Source organism: Nematolebias whitei, chromosome 1 (genome assembly GCF_014905685.2).
Source record: "Nematolebias whitei isolate Nwh7 chromosome 1, NemWhi1, whole genome shotgun sequence".
In the NCBI taxonomy this organism is placed as follows: Eukaryota; Metazoa; Chordata; class Actinopteri; order Cyprinodontiformes; family Rivulidae; genus Nematolebias; species Nematolebias whitei.
The window spans coordinates 51,731,487-51,754,712 of record NC_056498.1 but is presented as its reverse complement, the minus strand read 5'-3'; the positions used below and the strand labels follow the sequence as shown (position 1 = coordinate 51,754,712).

General features: G+C 39.8%; 1 protein-coding gene across 1 annotated transcript; it reads right to left on the bottom strand.

Annotated features, from left to right (window-relative positions):
- Window positions 1–1,497: 1,497 nt before the first annotated feature.
- oit3 (oncoprotein induced transcript 3) lies at window positions 1,498–17,827 on the bottom strand. Its single transcript, XM_037678481.1, has 9 exons — window positions 17,770–17,827; window positions 11,534–11,908; window positions 11,350–11,460; window positions 6,614–6,736; window positions 6,411–6,533; window positions 5,803–5,963; window positions 3,467–3,879; window positions 1,800–1,899; window positions 1,498–1,650 (listed from the first exon to the last, which is right to left on the bottom strand). Exons 1-9 carry the CDS (start codon window positions 17,825–17,827, stop codon window positions 1,498–1,500), a joined length of 1,617 nt encoding a protein of 538 aa, XP_037534409.1.
- Window positions 17,828–23,226: the final 5,399 nt, after the last annotated feature.

The following is a 23,226-nucleotide window of genomic DNA, read 5'->3' as shown; positions in this document are numbered from 1 at the left end:
TGCAAAAATGCATCTGTGATTGTTCCGCTTGTAGTTTCCAAATCGAGGGAGTCATGGAGCTGTAATCCAGTAATGTCTGAAAGTGTGACCCAGATAAACATTCGTCACGCTGCAGTTGTTAAAATCAAACTGCAACGCCTTCGAGTTGGTTCTAATGAAAATGTCAATCGCAATGTTGTCAGTAAGTGCTGTGGCACAAAGTGGCAAAAAAAATAACACAAATTTGAAATATAAATAAACTAGAGAAATTGCATTTCCTGTGAAAATGCATATTGCAGAAAAGCTTGCTGAAATAGAAGAACAAGCTTAAATTAGGAGAAGAAAACATAAAGAACTCATATTTGCTGAAATAGGTTTAAATAAGCAGTAATGATAACAAAAATTAGCAAATAAGCTAAAAAAAAGGAAGCTGAAATTAGCAAAAAATAGCTGTAAAGTAGCTGAAAAAAACAGAAAAAAGCTTAAACTACCAGAAGGAAGCAGAAAGTGGTGAAACAAGCTAAAAAAGTGGAATTAGCTGAAAAGGCTAAAATTAACATAAAACAGCTGTAGCAGTTTTTCTAGCTGAAACTAGAAGATAAAAGCTGAAAGGAGCATAACAAACTGAAATTAAATTTTTTTTTAATTAGGCTGAAAGTAGCAGAAATTACCATAAAAAACTTGAATTTATCTGAAAACAGCAAGAAATAGCTAAAAAAAAATGCTAAAAAAGGTAGCTGAAAATGTAGCCCAAGCTTAAATTAGCAGAAGAAAGCAGAAACAAAACTAGCAGAATGAAGCTTAAATTACCAGAAGGAAGTGGAGAGAGCACATTTTTGCTGAATTAGGCCAAAAAAGCTCAAATTAGCATAAATACAGCTAAATAGAAGCTGAAACTTGCAGAAATAAGCTGAAAAGAACATAACAAGCTCAAATTAGCAGAAAGAAGCACAAAAATGTTGTAGTTAGCAGAAGGAATCTAAAAGGAGCAAAAATCAGCTGAAAAAAGCTGAAAAAAAAGTTTTAATTTGCACAAGGAAGCTGAAAGAAGCGGAACCAGAACAAAATGTGAAAGGAGCAGTACAAGGTTGTAAAAAGATTAAAATCTTTGAAGAATGTAAAATGAGCTCAGTTCACTTTCTATGAGAAAAAAGTGGCAGAAAAGGCTAAATATTTCAAAAAGCTAAAGATGCACCAACATCAGAAGTCAATGCACCCTTCTCCTGAACGAGCTGAACATTTTGAGTTATGATTTGTTGAAATGGCGCAGAAATTGTGGAACAAGAAAGATGCTGAAAAACATACAGAAGAAAAATGGATCACAATAGTGTGAATGCTTCATAATCGTTCACACAATAACACAAGTTGAGTGTGTGTACAGTAGATCTACACGTATGTTGGACATTAAAGGGGCGTTGCAATGAGCATGCATGTTTTCATTTCTTCTATAACTAGTAAATAAAACTGAAAATACTGTGTTAGTTCAGTGGCATCATGTTCTTCTTGTGAGAATCAGCACTAAGGCAAAATGAAGATGGGGCCCGTGCTCAACATTTGCTGCTCCTCAGAGTCCCCCGTTCGAATCTCCCGCTGGACACGTCCTCGGCAGCGCTGTGCGCAGCGGGTGTCTCCTGCCCCACATACCAACACCTGGCAGTGAAGGAACACTTGCTGCAAAAGTAGAAAACAGAGTTAAAAACAGGTTCACAGAGTTTTGGATGCTGCAAACTCATCATAAATTCATCTTACAGTACGGAGCCACACAGATATAAACCCACACCCGCTCACCAGCTGGCTCCCAGTATGCTTAATTTACTCACTCGATTGTCCTTGCCAATGAACTTGAAGACGGGGACCTGGTAGTGCTTGGAGAGTTGGTCTTTTGATGAATACTGCGTCACTGTTTCATCTGAGATGCACCTGCGGAGGAGGCCAAAGGGAGAAAGCAAAGTTAAACACGCAGCAGATGTCCCACCACAGAGCTCGCTCATGCACGAGTGTCCAACAAGTCACTCCATTAACGTCAGCTGTCCTCATCTTCCTGCATACCTCTCATTAGGACTTGTGGAGATGGCTCATCTTACTCCCCTGTTAGTGTCAAACAGCGAGAGAACGAGCCTCTTCTCATTTTTCAGCTCTGAGCGTTTTTGTTTGCTCTCCTCGTTTATCAGAAGTTGAAGCCACCAGTGACTTTCATTTGGCATCTCTTTGCATCCGTGTTGGTTTCCTGTCTTACAGCTGTCAAACGGCCGAAGCTACGGATTTTGTGAATGCCCGCTGAGGCTGAAACTGTTGACATTTATCACAAAGCTGCAGGACAGCGCTGCATGTTTTATACTATTTAGACAGGACTCAAAAAGTAAAATCCCATTCTCACACAAAATGCAGAGAAAGTACCACGGATTACAAACAAAGATTGCCCAGGACCCCTTGAAAATGAGACCTCGATCTCAATGGGGTTTTAATCTGGTTAAAAGAAGGAATCGAAACAGTTATTTACAAAATGCACAACTTGCTAGCCTAACGCGACACTTGGAAATACAGTAGTCCCTCATTACTTCGCGGTTCGACTATTGTGGACTCGCTCTTTTGTGTTTTTTCAAAATAAGATTGTACACGACACATGATTGGTGGAATTGGTGATCCTCTTACCATCTTGGCTTCTGAGAGACACTGACACTACTGCTACTTGTCCCAACTTTTTTGGGATTTGTTGACACTGTGAAATTTTGAATCAACATATTTTTCCTTTAAAATGTTACATTTACTCAGATTAAACTTTTGGTCTGTCATCTATTTTATATTACGAATAAAATATTGACATTTACCATCTCCACATCATTGCATTCAGTTTTTATTCACAATTTGTTTAGTGTCCCAACTTTTTTAGAATCTGGTTTGTATATATATATATATATATATATATATATATATATATAAACAAAAATAAATATAGCATTAATACCTCATGGTTTTTAACTTATTGCGGGGGATGGGGGGTTCAGAACATAACCCCCGTGTGTGATAAACGAGGGACCACTGTAGTCACATCGCTCAAGAAGTGCTTAGCATTTCTCTGAGTTGGTTCGGCCTGCAGTTTATGGAAGCGAATGTGTCTTAATTTTCAAATTAAAATGGATTAATAGAAATGCTTTTCATTTTCAAAATAAAGCTGTATGTTTTGACTCAGAAATAAAATTTAAAATAAATAGCAGTTAGGTTTAATGACATCTCTTTCTGTTTAGCAGATGATTCTTTCTTGGAAGCCCCACCTTGAACTGGGTGGATTCATTCATTCATTCAACCTTTATTTAGAGAGGTAAATCCCATTGAGCCTCGAGGACTCATTTACAAGAGAGACCTGATTACCAACCGGATCTGGTTGGGTTAGATTTTGGTCCGTAAGGGCAAAACAAAAACCTTTCTAGTGAACTTGCTGCTTCACTCGTTGCGTTTGCAGTCAGCTGTGGCTGTGAATGATATTCACCCGTCTTTGATGAGGTAATACTTGAGGCCCTGGTCGGCTTTGGGCCCTGGGGTTGCGAAGCAGCTCTCCACCTGGGCAGCGAGGCCCTCCACTCTCTCCTTTGGCTCGACGCCGAAGAACAGTGAGTCGTGCAGGCGTAGCTGAGGCGGGGTACGGTACGGTTCTGAGAACTCAGAGCTCTTGAAGAGCTCCAGGTTGAACCGGAAGACTCCTTCACTGTGACTTGCCAGCTCCAGGGCTGAGCCGCGCAGACTGGCCTGGTATCCGTCTGACACCTGATACTCCCTGGGGAACTCGCAGGTGACTGGGAGCACTAACTTGCCGGTCCGAACAATTAGGTCCCTGCTGCTGCCTGGGCTGCTCCTGGGGAGACCTGTCACCAAGTTGGTCCCTACAATCTTGTCATCTGTGACCTGGGAGGAAACATTTACATCAAATAAATGAAGTTTTTCACACAAAAAAAAAATCATAACTCTGATAAAACATTAAGTTAAAATGATATTTTAAAGCTAAAAGAAGCAGAACACTAACTAAAAGCTAAAAGTAGCTAAACTAAGCTGCAAAACTAAACTGAAAGGCCAGCTAAAACTAAAGGGAAGTCTGAGATTGTCATCATTGTACGTTCCCATACAATGGCAAAATTATTAGTTCTCTGCATTGAACCCATCACACCTGGGATACACCCAGGTGGATCAGTGGGCAGCTAGCACCCAGGGAGCAATTAGGGATTAGGTGTCTTACTCAGAGACATCATGACATGTGGGAATGGCTGGGCGGCTGCCCTACCCCTACCTCTATAACTGAATAAAAGAGGAGCTAAAAACTAAAAGTATTAAAAAGACTAGTGAAAAGTTACACAGAGCAAAAGGCTAACTAAATGCCAAAACTAGCAAAAGGTAACTAAAACCTGAAAGTATCAATAGGTTGACTAGCAAAAGACCAATTAAAAGCAGAAAAATGGGTCAAAATTAAAGGTAGCAAAATGGTACATAAAGAGAAAAAGGTGCCGTAAGAAGAAAAATAATATGCTGAGATAGATTTAAAAGATATCAATGTTTTTGAGGAGATCTCAGTGTACGGTACATGTAAGAATAGGGAAAATAGTTGTAAATTAAGCAGAATATTTTGAAAAGCATAAAAGCTACAAAAACTAGAAATCATATCAACCATCTCCTGAATAGGTTGAACGTTTTGATATATGAACGATTAAAATAGCATGTTATGTAGAAGTTAACAAAATGAAAAAAGTACAGAAAAATACAAAAACTAAAACCGTACTATGAATGATGAATAGGCGTTGATACAGTTAGTGACATTTTCATTTCAATTACCAACTTACAACATAATGGTACTTCTTCCAACTATTTAACTGTCAATAATGGTGTACCACAAGGCTCTGTCTTAGGTCCCACCCTCTTCACAATCTACATAAATAATGTACGTCAGATCATTCTTTATGCATCCTTACATTTCTATGCCGACAACACGGTTGTTTATTGTAGAGATAGAACAGTTGCTAAGGTCTTTCAGCTCTTACAGTCTGCATTCGACATCATCCAGTCAGATTCGTTCCGTCTCAAACTGGTGCTAAACGCTGATAAAACCAAAGGGATGTTGTTTTCAAACAGGAAGTCTGTACCAGCATTCCTATTTTATCTATGAATGGTGTTCCTATTAAGTTTGTTGATTCTTACAAATACTTGGGAATTTTGGTCGAAGCACATCTCTTTTAAGTGTCACGTTGAAAACCTAGTAAAGAAACTGAAATTTAAACTGGGTTTCTTTTTCAGAAATAGATCCTGTCTAACTCAGAATGCTAGGAAACACCTTTTATCTGTGACTTTCCTGCTACATCTCTTCCTACATGTCACATCGTCAGTGCAGCTACAGCGTGCACTCCCAAGACATTATTACCTGCAGTGTTCCCTCAGTGCGAACAGCATTTGGCAAAAAGGCGTTCTCTTACCCTACTCCTGTAACCTGGAACACCTTTCGAAAAGATCTGAAGCTCTCGACCTTCTTCTCTCTAAGGGATTTTAAACTACTGTTGAGTTCAATGCAAAAATCAATGCAGACATGTTCCTGTTTTCACTTTTCATTTTATATGCATTCATATGAACATGTATTGTTGTGCGTTCCTCATTTATGGTTTTTGTTTAAATCAGGTCTCTCTTGTAAAAGAGTCCTCGTGATTCATTGAGACTAAACTGTATAAGTAAAGGTTGAATGAAAAAAAAAGTGTGCAGCTGTTCTAATGTATGACGGTATTATATATACAGTATGTGACACATCTTGTGCACAGTCAGTAAAAATAACAGAACCATAAAGTCTCTGACCTCCACCACGGTGCCGCAGGTCTTGAGGCTGAACTGCAGGTTGATGTGTGTGCCGTTGGAGACGCCTCGACAAGACGAATTGGACAGAAAGAGCTCCAGTCCTCCAACAAGATCTTTGGGAACTGACACAGTGATGGAGCTGGGGTCACACCGGACTGGAACTGCAAAAATGGGAATGAAATAAATAAGATATTGCTTCTTTAAAAGGCAAAAACGAGAAATAACATGGACAAGAAGCAGTTAAAATATTCCTAAAGCATGTTATTCCACGAAAGAGGTGTTTCAGTGATTCATAACACCAAAAATAACAAAAGGAGGTGTTGTTTTATATCATCGTGCCACCATTGTCCAAGTTATAAACAGTCAGAGTTAATTAAAAAACTAAGCAGCACAGTCTCACGAGTAAATGGAGCTGGTTTATGATTTTTAGAGAACATCCTTTCTGGAATATGTTTATATATTTTGGTTTAAAGCTAATATTAATCTCTGAAATGTGAGTGCATTTGTGTCAGCACTCTGCTGGTTTGCCTTTTGATAAATGAAAACATTTTTCCTTGTGTTAGCCTCCTTATCTGCACCATCTACCTCATCCTCGCACACATACACACCCTGGCACGTGTGTTTATCCTCTCCCAGCTCCAGCCCTCTGGGACAGTGGCACTGATAGGAGTCCTGCAGGGGGGAGCAGCCATGGCTGCAGCCTCCATTGTTGGCATGGCAGCCTGCGGTCTCTGCATGAAGCAGCACAGGGGAAAATACTAAGAATTCAGAATGCTTTAATGATCCCTGTACAGACCGGTGTGTCATGTACCTCTACAGTGGTGTCCATCCTCACCCAGCGTTCGGCCCCGCCCACATTCACAGCGCCTGGAGCCTTTGGTGTTCACACACACCTCTGCACAACCACCATTCCCCTTATCACATTCATTTACATCTGAACACAGGACACGCAGCACATCTTGTCAGATATGATCATCACGACTTTGGTTTTCATCTGCTGAGCACCAGATGGGTGGAGTTTATCCCCTCCAGGCAATAAATTACATTTTTTTCTGGACTGGGGATGATAGGTACACTCTCAGGGCCTTTAAATGAAGTTGGTAATACAGTAAAGGAATAATGATGGATGGATTGAGAGTGGAGACAAAAGTTGGAGTGAAGGAGAGGGTGGACAGAGGTGATAAGACGAGAGCAGTTTGGCTGCTGGGCTCCACATTTGTCACTTATTATTACATAAACAGGCATACACACAGGACATTACACTGATTTATATTCAGTCACTTTTTCAGTTTTTGTTGCTGCTGAGACAGATGTAAAACCACAATTTGTTCTGGTTTAGAATTTTAATGAAATTGTACGGAACTTGTGCTTGTAGATGTCCATTAAAATGAATGAGAGTGACATGGATGGATTGTGGAGCAGTTGCGGTGCGTTAACAGTGGACAGACTGTAGAGGGCAACGTTATCAGCCCGTTAAATGACCGTTATCAGTTGTTATCATTAGGCCTGTCACAATAACAAATTTTGCTGGGCAAATAATTGTCTCAGAAATTATTGCGATAAACAATAATATTGTTTGAAACTTGACAATAATTAGTAATTGTCAAATTTAAAAAGAAATGTTGGTTAATTTTTGTGTGTAGTACCTTTTTTAAACCACCGGATGGCAGTAGAAGACTGTTTGAACTGAAGGATGGATAGTGAGGGAGCGAGCAGCGTCTCTTTAAGAAAAATGGGAGGGAGGCCCCTTGACGTGACATGGGCTGTCTCTCCTTCTTGTTTTTTGGTTCTCAAAATGGCAGATGCTAGGTGTGGTTTGAGCTCTTTAGCATAGCATTTTTCACACAAAGCGTTTAATAAAAAAATCAGTAAACAAGTTCTCAGCTTCTTTTTGTACAGAAAAACAACTTTTTACACGAAGGCACGGGTTTCAACCGTGAATTTTTGAGCTTCGACAAGACGAGGTTTTTCCCCCCCCAAGGTCGGCCTGTTAGCTTAGCTTCTCAGCTTAGCTGCTTTTAACGATTCAAAAACGTGATTTTGTACCAATAAAATATATTTTTAAAGAGAAAAGAGAACGGGAGGGGTCAGTGAAGAGCACCGGAGTTGAGCCTTTTGTCATCCAGTGTCTTCAGGAGAAAGAGAGAGACACGAAGAAACGATAAACCCGATAAATGAAAGTGAGGTTGATACTGTCATTTTCATTAATCATGCGATTAACTGATTTATTGTTTAGCGCGACAGGCCTAGTTATCATCCCCAAAGGTTGTGTTCAAGCAGTCCCTCCTACCTCCTAGTAGGTTTAACAGTGCGTTCTTATTGCTGATAATATGCAGCTTCGCCTGCTTCTAAAACCATGTTGGTTTTTCTGTTAACTTTATGTCTGCAAAGTGTAGTTTTTTTAAACCCTTTTCCTAAACCTAACCTTTCACCTGACCCAGAGCACTGACCCAATAACTTAACCACCTGACCATATTATCAGCGATAAGAATCTATCTTTAAGCCTATAGGAGGTACAGGAGGGACAGTTTGAATGCAACCTATGGGGATGATAACAACTGATAATGGCCATTTAATGGCTGATAACATTCGAAGCAGGTAGGACTAAATATGCTGCCATCTGCAGTGATGTGCGTTCGTTTTGGCACCCAAACTTCAGACCCATTCTGCTGGACACAATGGTTCAAAGAACTAAGCTCCAAGAGACAAATGTTAAAAGTTTTAACATTCAGAGTCTCAAGTTGCATCATTGTCGCTCAGATCAAAGCTGTGTATGTGTGTATGTGTGTGTGTGTGTGTTTTTCTAATATATCATAAAGCTCTAGGCAGATTTTAACAAAACTCAGTGTATGCATATTTAAAACTCGTTAGCGTTTAGAGTCAATGCACGACATGATGCCACTACTTTAAAAACTCTCAACCAATGTCTCAGACTATATTTGGCTTGAATGGGCTAAAACCATGAAATGCAAATGAAAATGTGTCCCAGTAATCATGCAGGTTAAACACATTCAAGCTAAAACTCTAATTAATACATTTAATCCACTTTAAGCAGATTATGGAAACAGCTGTTCCTTCAGATTAAATTATTTTTTTTCTGCTCCACATTCACGACGTTGACCTGATGCATTTTGAAAACAAATTTTATGTGGTTAATCAAAACTAGTAAAATTGTTGTTTGAGTGCTGAGCGCTGAATGACTGCTGAAACTGAGTTGTTGAGATAAAAAAGCTAAGTGCTAGCTAAAACAGCAACACTTTAACTCACAGTTAAAAAGTAGCAAAAGGCTAGCTAAAAGCAACAAAAGTTTAGCTATAAGCTAAATGTAGCAAAGTGTTACCAGAAAGTTAAAAGTAGAAAAATGATAAAACTTGGTGAGTTATTAAAGCTAAAAGAAGAAAAGCGCTACATAACCTAAAGCAAAATGCTAGCTAAAAACTTAACTGACTAAAAGCTAAAAGTAGCAAATGGTTTGTTAAAGGCTAAAAGTAGCAAAATGCTAAAAGCGGGTAAGGTGTTAAAGCTAATTTTGGTTTATTAACCTTTAATTATAGGCTAATCCTGATTAGATCACAGATCTCTTGTAAGGGCGGCCCGGAGCTGAAGACAGCAGAACACGTGTGTTTTTGGACAGTGTGAGGAAACCGGAGTATCCGGAGAAAACCCACACAAACACGAGGAGATCATGCAAACTCCACCCAGAAAGACCCAAGTCTCAACCCAGGGATCCAACGCAGGACCTTCTTGCTGTGAAACAACTGTGCTAACCACTAAACCATTGTGCTGCCATATAACAAGCCAAACGCTAGCTAAAGCCTGAAGCAGCAAAACACTAGCTAAAAGGAGCAAAAATTTAGCTTAAAGCGAAAAGACGGAGAATTTTTAGCTCAAAGCTAAAAGGAGCATAGGACAACAAAAATAGCCAAAATGCTGAAGTAGATTTGAAATGATTGTAAATACGCTTGTTTATCACGGAATAAGGAATAATAGTACAAGTAGTAAGTACCGTATTTTCTGCCTTACATGGCGCTCTGCCTTATAAGTCGCATCAGTTCATATTTGTCCAATAAAGTGGAAAAATCCATAAATATGTCGCTTCGCCGTACACGTTGCATCTATTATGCTTCACCGCTGATGCGTCGTGCTGACAACCCGGAAATGTGGACCGATGTGCCAAAAATCGATGGGCTGCCAAATGGCGGCCGCGGGAGCGTGCATGGGAGGACTTTAACATGTATTTAACAAGAGTAAATTACGCAAAAAAGTGTGACTTATAGGATGAAAAATATGGTAGTAGTTTATTTTAGTATTTATATACATATATATATATATACAGTATATATACATATATATATATATACAGTATATATACATATATATATATATATACAGTATATATACATATATATATATATATACACAGTATATATACATATATATATATATATACACAGTATATATACATATATATATATATATACAGTATATATACATATATATATATATATACAGTATATATACATATATATATATATATATATATATATATATAAAGGCGATTTAAACCATTCCCACACTCTTGTAATATTCTAAACAATGTTTCTAAACTCTCAACATTCTAAAAGAGCACAGAAAGTCAAGATTTCAGCTCCCTGCCTCCTCCGCTCTCAGCCAGCTGCAAGCACTCTTGGCCACGCCCACTTCTCAGCTCTGCACAGAGAACAGCTGATCAGCTGCAGCAGGAAGTTTATCCTGCAGTAAGGGCTGCTAAAAAGTGCAGGAGGAAGCTTTTTCTGCAGCTCTGGGCTGCACAAATGTGCAGCAGGTGCTAAATATTTTTAAATTATTAATTTTAAATAAAAATTCCATGCCGATCGTGCAGTTCGTGTGTCATGTCCAATCTTATTTTGAAAAAATGCCATAAAGCAAGTTCACGATAAACGAACAGCGAAGTAGCGAGAGACTACTGTAAAGGTAATTATTTTACGAAGTAGAAAAGTTACAAAACACATAAGTCGAATAACCCATTTCCTGTATGAGTTGAACAGTTTGGTGCTTAAAATGGCACAAATGTGCTGAAGTAGTTAAACTGCAAGAAACACAAGGAAAAAACAAACAATAGAGTGAATGTTAAACCAGCGTTCAGTGAAAAAACGTGCAAACACAACCTCTGTGAACAGATGTCAGAGTAGAACAGCATCAGAGGCAGATATAAGGAGAAGTAAAAGCATTTTGCAGGAACGATGAATAAAAATAAATCAAACAAGAACTGAAAGATCACAGCTTGCTGCAAAGATGTTAAAGATATGGTACAAAAGTCACCATGCAAAGTTCTGACATTTTAGTTTTGTTCCGCAAACTGACAAAGGATATTAAAGATGAATTTTTACCTTTGTGCACTTTGTACACCACGTTTCTTCAATGTCCAAATATTCTAACTCAAGTAAACACTGAAACTTGTAAGAAATTAATGTGTTTCTTATTAGTTTGGTTGTTTTTCCTAAAACATTTCAGCCCTCTGACATCATCCCTCCCGTCCTGTCTCACCCAGGCATGTTTGTCCGTCTGGACCCAGGACGGTTCCAGGTGCACAGCGACAGTCGGGCTTCACACACCTGGGACCAGAGCAGTCAACCTCATCGCAGATGTCATAGAAATCTGTGCAGACACACAAACACAGCATCAGCTCGATGAAAAGCTGGGATCTTGAACACGCGTCAGGTTTACTCACGGCCACAGTAAACGTGGAAGCAGACGGAGGGTCTGGGCAGGCGGTACACAAAGTACCCTCCAGGACAGGCCTTCACGTCAACGCTTGCGTTCCACTGGCAGCAGTTGTCGTTGAAGCTGGCGCACACGGGCAAGGTAACAATCCCATCGAGGAGCTGTGGGTGGCTGCCGTTAAGCCAGATAGGGGCGTGCGTGCCACAGTGGTTCTCAGGGATGCAGAAGGTGGGCATGGCGTCCCCGGCCATGCCAGTGAAGCGGTACCATTCCCCAGACACGTGGCTGTCACACAGGGGCCGGCTGGACGACTGGTTGACGTGGAAATCTGTGTTCCTCCAGGGTTCGTTCAGGCTGATGTAGGCAGAGCAGGGGTCCAATGCTGACGGGTCAGAAAGAGAATGCTTGTGCTTTGATTAATCTTTTGTATACATTTCTAGTTCCAGATCTTGTTAGCTACAGATATAGATTTATATATTGCTAAAGTTTTGCTGTTAAGAGGACTTGCTCATAGGCATCGCAACAATTACATGTTCAAGTTCAAGTCAACTTTATTGTTGTTTCCACCACATGCGTTACATGAGGTGGAACAAAATTATGTACACAGGGTTTCAGTCACATGCAAAAATAGCAAAATATAAAGTATAAAAAGAAACGGTAAAATAAGGATCTAAGATATGCACTAGATCTAAGATACGCTAGACAAATGCCAAACGTTACGCTAAAAGATCTAAGATATACGCTAAACAATAATAATGTAAAACAATCCGGCGTAACAACAGCAGCTTAATGTGAAGGGGATGTGCCCCCCTCACATTTAAAAAAATGTTTTGTTTGCCCCCCCACACACACACACATTTACCATGAAATACTAGTTCACCCAGCGCTTTCTATTTCTTTGCGAACTAATCCATTCCACTTAATAGGAGAATACTCAACCCTCTAAAAGTCCACTCCGGGTTTTCCTGGTTACCTACAACAAGTCACCACACCGCATGCAGCGTCTCCCTGAGGTCACTTGCATAGTTGCCAAGTCCGCTTATTCTAAGCAACTTTGGGCATGTTTTTTTCTAAAGTCGCTTGTAAATCTTGTGAGTCGCGGGTTGCGTTCTTTTGGGCTTGTTTTTGAAAGTGAAGTTGCTTATTTGTGCTTGACTTTCTTTCTGAGTGAAACTAGTTGATTATCTCCCAGCTCTGCACAAGAAAGCAAAAGACGAGTGGTAGTAGGTAGTTTGTCCCTTCCAAGCCCTCGTTTCCTTTTTATCGCTCCCACCCAAGTTGGTGAAGCGACGGGCGCACACCCCGAACAGTCATACTGTGGCCGACCACTAGGGGTCTCCACTCACGCACAGATGTCAGGATGTTTTGTTTTTAAAAATATGTAGAAAAAAATATGATTTGCATATTTGTTACATATGCAAAATTTATTTTTTAATCAGAGCTTAAAAGTATGCTATTCAAAGTGTTTAGCATAATTTTGCTGTTGTTTATGTGTAATGTCATAATAAATGTATGTTTATACTGTTTAAAAACGGACTCTGTTCTACACAATGTGGTGGGTTGCCAGTTGGGCTTGTTTTCATAGAGATGGTTGCTTGTTTCTATCATGAGATCTGGCAATACTGGTCACTTGACTGGGCGGGTGGAGCGCACTATATAGCTTAGCGCCACATTTTTGACAGTTGTTGACGGAGGGGAGGGGGCGTGAGAAAAGTGGAGCGCTATCTGTAGCATCTTAGCTAGTGTGTCTGTATTGCACGCCGCTAGCTACTTACGAAAAACGTAGATGTTTAACAACCCAGTAAAATATACCATAATGCAGGAAATGGCATCTAATTTATTCAAACTTTTCTGGGGGAGGACCCCCAGACCCCCCCACCAATGTGTCCCCCCCACATTATAAATCCTTCTGACGCCAATGGTCTTGTTGTCCCTTCAGAGAGAGAGTCTGCTATGAATCTAAACTGGTAAATCGTCTAAAACTGTCAAACATGTCTGGGTTGACTTCAGCTTTTTGGGTGGGGGTTCGGTTTGTTTCTTTCCTCATTTCTCCTCCAAATCGAGACGAAACCGGTTCCTGCCATCTCCACTTCACAACCATTAGTCTTCATTGGGTAGCTTCATTAAAACTCGCTCATAATTTGCTCTGTAACAACTTCGAAATGTGTGATTTTCCAGAGTTGTGAGCACAAAGAACCACAATCTGATTCCTCCTCATTGCACTAAAATGGAGACAGTTCAAAAGACAAATGAGAAAATATACATTTTTTTACTTGACTTGTGTAAATTTAATGATCTGACTCTTCAGGATTGATCATACTTGTGTCTGTTACTATATTTAAGAACAAACACTAAGAGAGGCTGTGAGAGAGATGTAGCTGCTGGTTTTATTGAACCTAGTTGTTTTTTCCTGTTTATAGTTTATTTTGTACGTTTTTTTGGTGTACCATTTTGCTGGTCTCATTTGCTGTTAAGCAAATTTCATCTAATATCTATTAATTTAAGTGCAAATTTTAGTTTTACAAGTATAAAATTATTGATTCTTGCTCAAATCTCTGCAGAATACAGGGTGCAGACCCAAAGTTTAATTGACTTCAGCTGTATTTTAGCCCAAAATATCCTCATGAAAAGTGGAAGCGAAGAATCATTTTAAACATCTCTCCTACATAAAACACAGTAGAAACATAAAAATAAAGAAATACACATGTGACCATCAGATAAATTTTAAATCTGACATTCAGTTTTCACATAACAAATGACTGAGGGTTATTTTTCAGTGTGTTTTTGTCTTTCTTTCTGTCAGGTAGTGAGGAACACAGGTGTGTGGTTACCATGGTGACGATAACAAGCCACAGGAAGCAGCTTTAACATTTCTTTTGATCTGGGTTCTCATGAGTCTTACATTTAAAAATAAAAGCTTTTCAGGGGTGTCCAATGCTGGTTGTCAAGGGCCACTATCCTTCATGTCTCAGAGGTTTTCCTGCTCCAACGGTTAAATGACCTCTTCATGTTCCACAGAAGCCTGTTAATCACCCATTGATTTAAACGAGGGGTTATGGTGCAGAGAAATATCTAAAACATGCAGGACAGTGGCCCTCAACACCAGGATTGGACCCCTCATAGATGATTAAAAAGTTGATATTGGAGCTTGGGGACGTACCTGAGCTGGCATCCTTCAAAACATCTTGTAAATTGAAGAGTTTAAAATAAAAGAAAGTCAGTAGGGCCTCCAAAAGTAGCTCCAGCCCAGGAGCCCGGTCCCTCCTAAATCCTGCCCTGGTGCGACAGACATAAAAGCCAACAAGCTTTCAGCGCTGGGCTCTTTATTCAGGGAGTTCAGTCTGTGTCCAGCTAATCGCACACGGCATCAGGAAAACAACAGAGCCGAGGGAGTAAATAGAGTGCAGCAAAACAGTTATTAGTGTCCCCCCCCCCCCCCCCCCATCCCAGTGCTCACTCAGCAGTGTAATTAAGAGCCAGACGTAAAACAAAAGGAGACAACACGAGGACCTGGGTAACGAGTGAGAAACAGCAGTCGAAGACAACCTTACACTGGAGCTGCATCAAGATCATCCCATCCGTCCATGATCTTTACCTTTGCAGGTCATGGGGGTCACTGGTGCCCATATCCATCAGTTCCAGTGCAAGAGGCGGGGTACACCCAAGACATGTCTCCAGTCCATCACAGGGACACAGAGAGACAAACCACCATTCACTCTCACTCGCACCTAGGGACAATTACCAATCAGCCCAACATGCATGTTTCTGGAGTACCCGGAGAAAACCCACCAAGTCGAACCTCTGTTAATAATATTAGTTTGTTTCTTACATCTGCTGTCAGAGAAACACAAAGTTCTGTTCGGCTTTCAGCTCCTAGCAGCTACCAACTAAAATTTATGTGTGATGAACCTACAAAGCATACACGCAGCATTTTCTCCCTCCGTCCACTCTTAGGGCACTTCATCTTTTTTCTGCTCCGCTGCAATAAAAGCAGAGGAATGAATCCATACAGCTCGGGCCGCCAGACAGTTTTTACAACCGTGGTTTTTTTTGGGAGATGTAGGCTGACCCAGAGCGCTCCAGTTTCAGCTGCACAGCAGGGGCCTGGGATAGAGCAGACTCGTGTGGGTTTATACTAATGAGGACGTCAAATCTTCCAGTTAGGGCCTGAATGTTCAGAGGAAGGAGGAACCACATCAGGAGCCATAACTCATCTGAGCTGATGAAGACACAGCATCCAGACTTTCCTATTTGTTAATCGTTTAAAATCAGGGATTTTTATTACACTTGTCTGACTTGACCAACCGTTACACCGAACATTTGCCTTCTCTTCTTTACAAGTCATTAAAGTTTGAAGTCTTTGGTTTCTGCCCAGCTCTTCAGGTCCCACAGCATTTCAAACAAGAGGAGGTCTGGACTTTGATGCAACACCTTGATTCTTTATTATTATTTTTCAGTCGTCTTGTTTGAGATTAGCTGCGGTTTTGGATCATTGTCCCGTTGCATCATGACTAGGCCTGTCACGATAACAAATTTTGCTGCTATTGTCTCAGAAATTATTGCGATAAACGATAATATTGTTTGAAATTTGACAATAATTAGTAATTATTGTCAAATTTATGGAGAAACGTTAGTCAATTTGTTTTACATGTAGTACCATTTTTGACCACCAGGTGGCAGTATAAGACTGTTTGAACTGAAGGATGGATAGTGAGTGAGGGAGCAGCGTCTCTAAGAAAAATGGGAGGGAGGCCCCATGACGTGACATGGGCTGTCTCTCTTCGGTTCTCAAAATGGCGCCCTTAGCTCTTTAGCATAGCATTTTTCACACAAAGCTTTTAATAAAAAATATTAAAAAAAACAGTAAAGTTCTCACTCAGCTTCTTTTTGCAGAGAAAAACTACTTTTTACATGAAGGCACGGGTTTCAACCGTGAATTTTGAAGCTTTGACAAGACTGAGGTTTCCCCCCCCCCCCCCCCCCCGAGGTCAGCCTGTTAGCTTAGCTTCTCAGCTTAGCTGCTTTTAACGATCCAAAAAACACGATTTTGGACGATTAAAACTGATTTTAAAGAGAAAAGACAAAGGGCGGGGTCAGTGAAGAGCGCTGGAGTTGAGCCTTTTGTCATCCAGTGTCTTCAGTAGAAAGAAAGACACGAAGAAACGATAAAGCCGATAAATGAAAATGAGGTCGATAATTTTCATTCATCATGCGATTAATTGATTTATTGTTTATCACAACAGGCCTAATCATGACTCAGTTTGGTTTAGGCTTCAGCTGTCAGACTGCTGGCCTCACATTTGGCTCCAGAATCTTTTGGTCTCCAGAGTTCAGGGTCGACTCCGTGACTAAAAGTTGCCCAAACCATCAGCCCTCCACCAACAGTTGTTACTTTCAAGTTCCAACAAAGCCATACCTGTTCAGTTTTTTTCTAACTCTCCTGGCATGACCTTTAACCTTTAACCTGCTTACACTTGTAGATGGAGTTTTTGGCTAGCAGTCTTGACTTTGGGGTGCATTTGCTAAAAACATCCACTTTTATGAAGACTGACAGTTATGCAAGAGTTTTCCCACTCGTGAATAATCTTTACTGTAAACTGATGGAATCCAAGCAGTATGAAAATGACCTTTAACCTTTTCCCTTGGCAGCAGAAGTAGTTGCTTCTCTAAGGCCATTGCTGATGTTTTCCTGACTTGGCATTGTGTTAACACACATCTGTCTGCTCCGGCGCAGCAAACTGATAAAACTCCTGCTTTCAATGAGGTGGTCGTGCTAAATTAAATACATTTGATCAGCTGCTACTTTCCATCTTAAGTCCTATGGAAGCAGCAAGGGTGGACTTAGTACACATATCTTTTTTTAAATTTTTTAACTTTGCGTTTGTTTATAGACAATAACATGGTGGACTCCAATTGTTTTTAATTATTATTTATTTTACCTATCAGTCCGTCTTTCTGTTCCCTTATAAACTCGGGTTTGATTTCAGTTTCGTTCATGAAAGTAACTTGTTTTTAAAGATTCACAACTTCCCGTCAAACAAATCGTCTCGTTCTCGAAGGCAACAAAATAAAAAATAATTTAAAAACTGTAGTTTAAACGACACCAATGCTGTTAGTGGGTCTTCCAAATAAATCTGCAAAAGCAAACAGGCCAGATACAAACTCACTGACGTGCAATTACAGTCTTTAAAAAAAGAACGCAGATCACGTTTTGGCGAGCAAAGAAAGTTATAAAAGACTCACCTACTCCTGCAACTGCAAAAACCTCCTGCAGAAGACTCGTGATGAACAAGAGAGTCATGATTTATCGTTTTGCTAAAACAATTTAAGCTCAAAGTTAAAGTTTTGTGTAACAGCAGTCGGTGATATCTAAATCATATTATCAAGTTTCTTCCTCAGCCTGAACCTCAAAGGCAGGAGCATCCTCCCATTGTTTAACTCCTCCAATCTCCTCCTCCAACCCCACACGGCTTGATGCAGAGAACTGGTCCTTCATCTGCACACGCAGGTTTAATTTCAGCCTAGATTAAGACTTTTGCTGTTCTCACATGAATATGTGCACAAACCACCAGGACAGGAAACATCTGCAACGTCTTCTTTTGCCTCGAAGCGGAGGAAATTAACCTGAACATAGTCTTCATTTCTCTCCAAGTGCTTTAATCAATATGAGCAATAATCCATGAGATTATTGAACTGTTAGAAATAAAACAGAACGAATCAGCAGCAGCTGTAAAGCTGTATATTTTATATATTTTTGTCTAAAGCGCTTGTTTTTCTTTGCTCGTCTGTTTTTGAGGCTCGTATTTGAAGCACCGACACGGTGCCGTCGATGCTGTGTGCTACTTACGTCACTTTGTTATTGCTGCGTTTTCTCCCGTCGATCCCAACAGGAACATTTCTCTCGAGTCCTGGATTATACAGACATTAAAGGACCCCTAACAACCAAAGCCTTGTCTCTCGGCTCAGGCTGACCTTTAAGACTTTAATGAAATTACTCGACAAACAGGAAGTTGAAATCACGGCCTTCTGAGAATGATTCTGCTGATCTGGAGGCCGACTTGGACTCGCACACGAGCGCAAAAAAACGTTTTTTTTCAATTACAGAAGAGAAGGCCTGTTGCTTTTTTAAATTTTTTTATTTTTATTTATCATGTCCTGGATGACTGGGGAGTCTTCACGAGCAACACAAAAACACTAAGCATTCTTAAAACGGGACGTTTTCACAAAATGAAGATAGCACGATTTATTTTATAGTATTACAAAGCTTACAGCTAGTTTGTTTGCCGTTATTTATAAAGTCAAAGTTTCTTTGTCGTTCAAACCACATGTGGTACATGAGGTGGAACAAAATCGTGTACACAGGGTCCCAGTTACATCCAACAAAAGTGTAAATTGTAAAGAAAAAACAGTAATAAGATCAAAGATATGAATGAATAAATATGCTAAACTAAGAATACACTAAGCACTAGTATAAAAACAATACACCGAACAGCAGCACGAACATGAGTCTGTGTGAGCAGATGAGTGAAGTCGTCACCTCCTGTTTTTACCAGAAGAGCTGCAGGTTGTTCTTCTGATTTCTGTTAAAGCAGAAATTTTCCACAGTGTCCAGATAAATGCTCAATAATCCAGGTAGAAAATCTAACAAGGATTTTTCCATTTTTTAAAGGATTTTTTTTAAAGTCAGGTCATCTGGACGGATTCTTCTTTCCACACAACGTTTTTCCACTTGTGACAAGTTTTGCTGAATAATGAAACTTTGTTAGAAGTTGTATTTATGAAGTGACCGGTTGCTTTTAAGTACAGTAGTCCCTCGCTACTTCGCGGTTCGACTTGCGCGGACTCGCTCTTTCGCGGTGTTTCAAAGTAAGATTGTACATGAGGCGTAAGAAAATAAATAAAATTGTATACGACACACGACTGTCAACATTACTCACGAGATTGGGACAGTACGGGATGCTGTACAGTAAAAAGTTAACAAAAAATAATTTACTTCGGACAGGCGCCACCATTTTGTAGTTTTCTCTCAATAAGCCTATACTGTATCCCCACTCATAACTACATTTCCCAGAAGCACCGTTGCCTCTTGCTGAAATATGTCGAGGGAAAGTTTTGATTTGATCGAATAAAAGTTTAGCCCTTATTCCTACAGCGACTTCGGTGGCCAGCGGGTGCGGAGAGCTGCACAGAAACCATGGAGAACCGGACCTCCAGACTCATGGGTCAATCTGAGAGCTGCTTGCCGGCCCACAAGGACCTCCAAGCGGGGACGCGCCACCCGTAGGTCCAGCGTTCTCTCTGGACCCCACCGTTACCACCCCAAGCCAGAGAGCCAACCAGAACCGGCAGGGTAGTTCTGCTGAAACGGAACAGAGTCGGACTGGAACAGAGCTACTGCTGTTCTGCAGAGCTGGTAAAATTTAGTAGCTACATTTACTTTTGTTGTTAAAATGATGTAGGTTTAAGAGTTTAGAACGTTACAAGATTGTGGAAGGGTTTCTAAAGCCTTTATATATATATATATATATATATATATATATATAAATACTAAAATAAATAAAACGTCACTACTTTGCAGATTTTCACTTATAGTGGGCGAGTCCAGAACAAAACTCCTGCGATAAACGAGGGACTAAAGACCTGATCCAAATGTGCACTTCGTCAATAAAAATCTTGTAAATGTTCAATAAATGCAAGTTTTTATTAATTGGGGGGTGGGGTGCTTTAAAATAGTTGATTAAATATCAGTTTTTGTTTTGTTGACGTATGTTTTGCTGTTTATTGCTGGTATTTGTTTATTACCTGGAGGGACTACGTATGAAAATCAGCCCAAGACTAAATTTGGTGCAAAGCAGCAAATGTTTTTACATTTATGTTAGAACTGCACACCATCCTGATTAAATAAAGCGAACGGAATAAAAATATTAAGGAACGCTTTTAGTCATATCTTGTGATTTAAAATGGCTAAAAGATAAACGGATGTAAAAATGAACATATTGATTAAATTGTACATGTTTTTTTTTTGAGTATGTAAATTTGTTAATTGCTTATGAAACTGACCAAAATGGGATTTCATACGTTTAATTAAATGTAAAAAACTGAATTCATTGAGATGCCTCAAATGTATTTGTACCATTTTTGTTCTGTTCAACTGATGGCACGCATCTATCTCGTAGGATGTCCTGCGAGGAGGAGCAGGAGGCCGAGGACAGTTGGAGGATGTCGTAAAGACCTTGAAAAGATGCTTTTTATAAACGTGCGGAGCGTCACAAACATTTGTCACGCACGTCGCAACAAAAAGCAAAAACAACAAAATCTTCATCCGGACCACCGGCTCCAAAAACTGGATAATGATTTTATTGATAATTGTATTACATTTCTCTTTTATACATATTTCATAAATGATACAGGATTTTACATTTGCTTTTTTTTTTTTGTTTGTTTTTTTGCCAACATTACAGCATCATGTCGTCTGGAGAGAGAAAAGAAAATCTAATAAAACGAGAGGCCAACAAGAAACTTTTCAATCCAGCTTAACTCTTAAAGCATTTTTTTAACATGTACATGAACACAAATAAAATATTTAAAATAAACACAGAATAAAAATGAGACTTTGGGTTTTAAAAAAGAATATCTGAAGGAGTATAAAAAAGACGGGAAATGAGCCAAAACTGGAGGTGTTCCCCGATACGTTTAAAGGCCGACGTCTCGAGCCTCCTTTATAGGTCCACATGTTTAACCACTCACTGGGGAGTGTGGACAGTCAGGGTGGGATTATGGGGAAATAAAGTAAAGATAGAACTGATTCGGGGGGGTTGAGCAGTTGGTTGTGTGGAGATTTGAATCCCACCCGGCAAAGCCGACCTTAAAGACGCAGCTCCGCCCGCTGCCCTTCAGAACTACGAATCTCTACAAACAATATTCTTAAATTATCTTTGCGCTTATTTTAATAAATCATCTTTTTTTTTTTGTACATATTTTCCCATGTAAACATACATTCATGCAACACCCTCTTTAGAATAAGTTTCCTTATATTTGATATACTTTGTTAGAAAAAAGAAAAGAAAAAGGCATTTAACGGTGGATGGAGTGATAAAAAGAAGGAGGAAGTGATGATGGAGAGCAGAGAGGGGAGGACGGGATCACAAACAGATTTATCAGCACAAAGCCAAGATCGACAGAGCTGTGTGTGTGTGTTGTAGTTTGTGTGTGTTAGCTGACAGATTTAAATAAATGTAAAGCGGAGGTGGAATGAGGATGGAATTGATTTTTACGAGTATCAACAAGCAGCAATTAAAAGACACAACTTAAGAACTTCTGTAAGTAATTGTGACTTCAAACCAGCTAAACTGGACCCTCCTTCATGTGATGAACCCTTTCCAGGTCACAGACGTTCATGGAATTGCTACCTTGTCGACATGGTTAAAATCATTGATTCTCCAAAAGGCACCATTTTTCTGAAGGACAACACACAAACATGAACGCGCACTGCACCCAGTCGGGCCTAAATCTGGTTTTGAGATCTGCAAGACTAAGTTCTGTTTCTTCCCAAACATGCATTTTAATATAAAACCTGCAGTTAAACGTTACGATCTCTTCAGCAGGATTCGACCGACTGGTTGCACAAAAAGCACGAGACGATCTTGAACTTTGTGCTGGGATGTTGACCCATTGAGTCCCCCCCGTTCTGCAGAGAGGGGTTTTTATTTTTATTTTAAGGCGGGAGATCAATGAGTCGTTATCCGGAACAGCGAGGCTGTCACAGACCCCCCCTCCTCCAAAAATGACAAAATAAAGCACAACAGAATGAACATAAACATATTCATAACCACAGATTTAACAAGAATGATGGAACCTCAGCAAGGTGTGGCAAAAATAAGTGTCCAATTTGGTATAAAACTGTAATAATTCTCCTACGTGTTCACACATTTCTACTGAGGGCATACCACAGCATGCAGTCTACCCTGCTTTGCCATTGAGGGAGCAGGGGGGCGGGTGGGGTCATTACAGCAGCAGTGAGAGGAGAAAACTCTTTATTTTACCAGTCTGATCATGTTTCACACAACCTTTGCATCCGTTTGGTTCTGGAAGTAAAGCGCAGCATTTTTCACGTTATTTTGCGTTGCTCAAACGAAACCGTTCGGTTCTGGTTAAAGCCACTTTTACCCCGACATGGCCTCGGCGCCACTTCCCCGTCTGTGTGGGCAAATACATGCAATGCTGCGGGAAAGTATTTGCACTCTTTACAGCAAACCAATGTTTATAGTAGGGGGATGCACAATATTGGATTTTTGGCTGATATCAGATACGCCGATATGTTAAAACTTCTTATGCCGAGAACCGATATAGATATTTTCCCCCTAGACCTACTTACAGAGACTACAAAGCTTTCTCTGCTGTGGAATTAAAAAACGACATTATCCTGCATGGTCTTTGTCAGTTAGGCCGCTACCAAATGCAGATGCCAAACAGGGGCTGAAAATGATGTAACACTATATATATATATATATATATATACATACATACATACATACATACATACATACATATATACATACATACTATATATATATATATATATATACATACATACATACATACATACATACATACATATATACATACATACTATATATATATATATATATATATATACATACATACATACATACATACATACATACATATATACATACATAC

What these genes read in the sequence shown, in the direction of transcription:
- oit3 (XM_037678481.1), bottom strand. Translation starts at nt 17,827, where the DNA reads ATGACTCTCTTGTTCATCACGAGTCTTCTGCAGGAGGTTTTTGCAGTT. An exon ending in AGACGGACAAACATGCCTGG is followed by an intron (nt 6,737 to 11,349) that starts GTGAGACAGGAC and finishes TCCTGTGTTCAG; the next exon opens with ATGTAAATGAATGTGATAAG. An exon ending in GGATGGACACCACTGTAGAG is followed by an intron (nt 6,534 to 6,613) that starts GTACATGACACA and finishes TGCTTCATGCAG; the next exon opens with AGACCGCAGGCTGCCATGCC.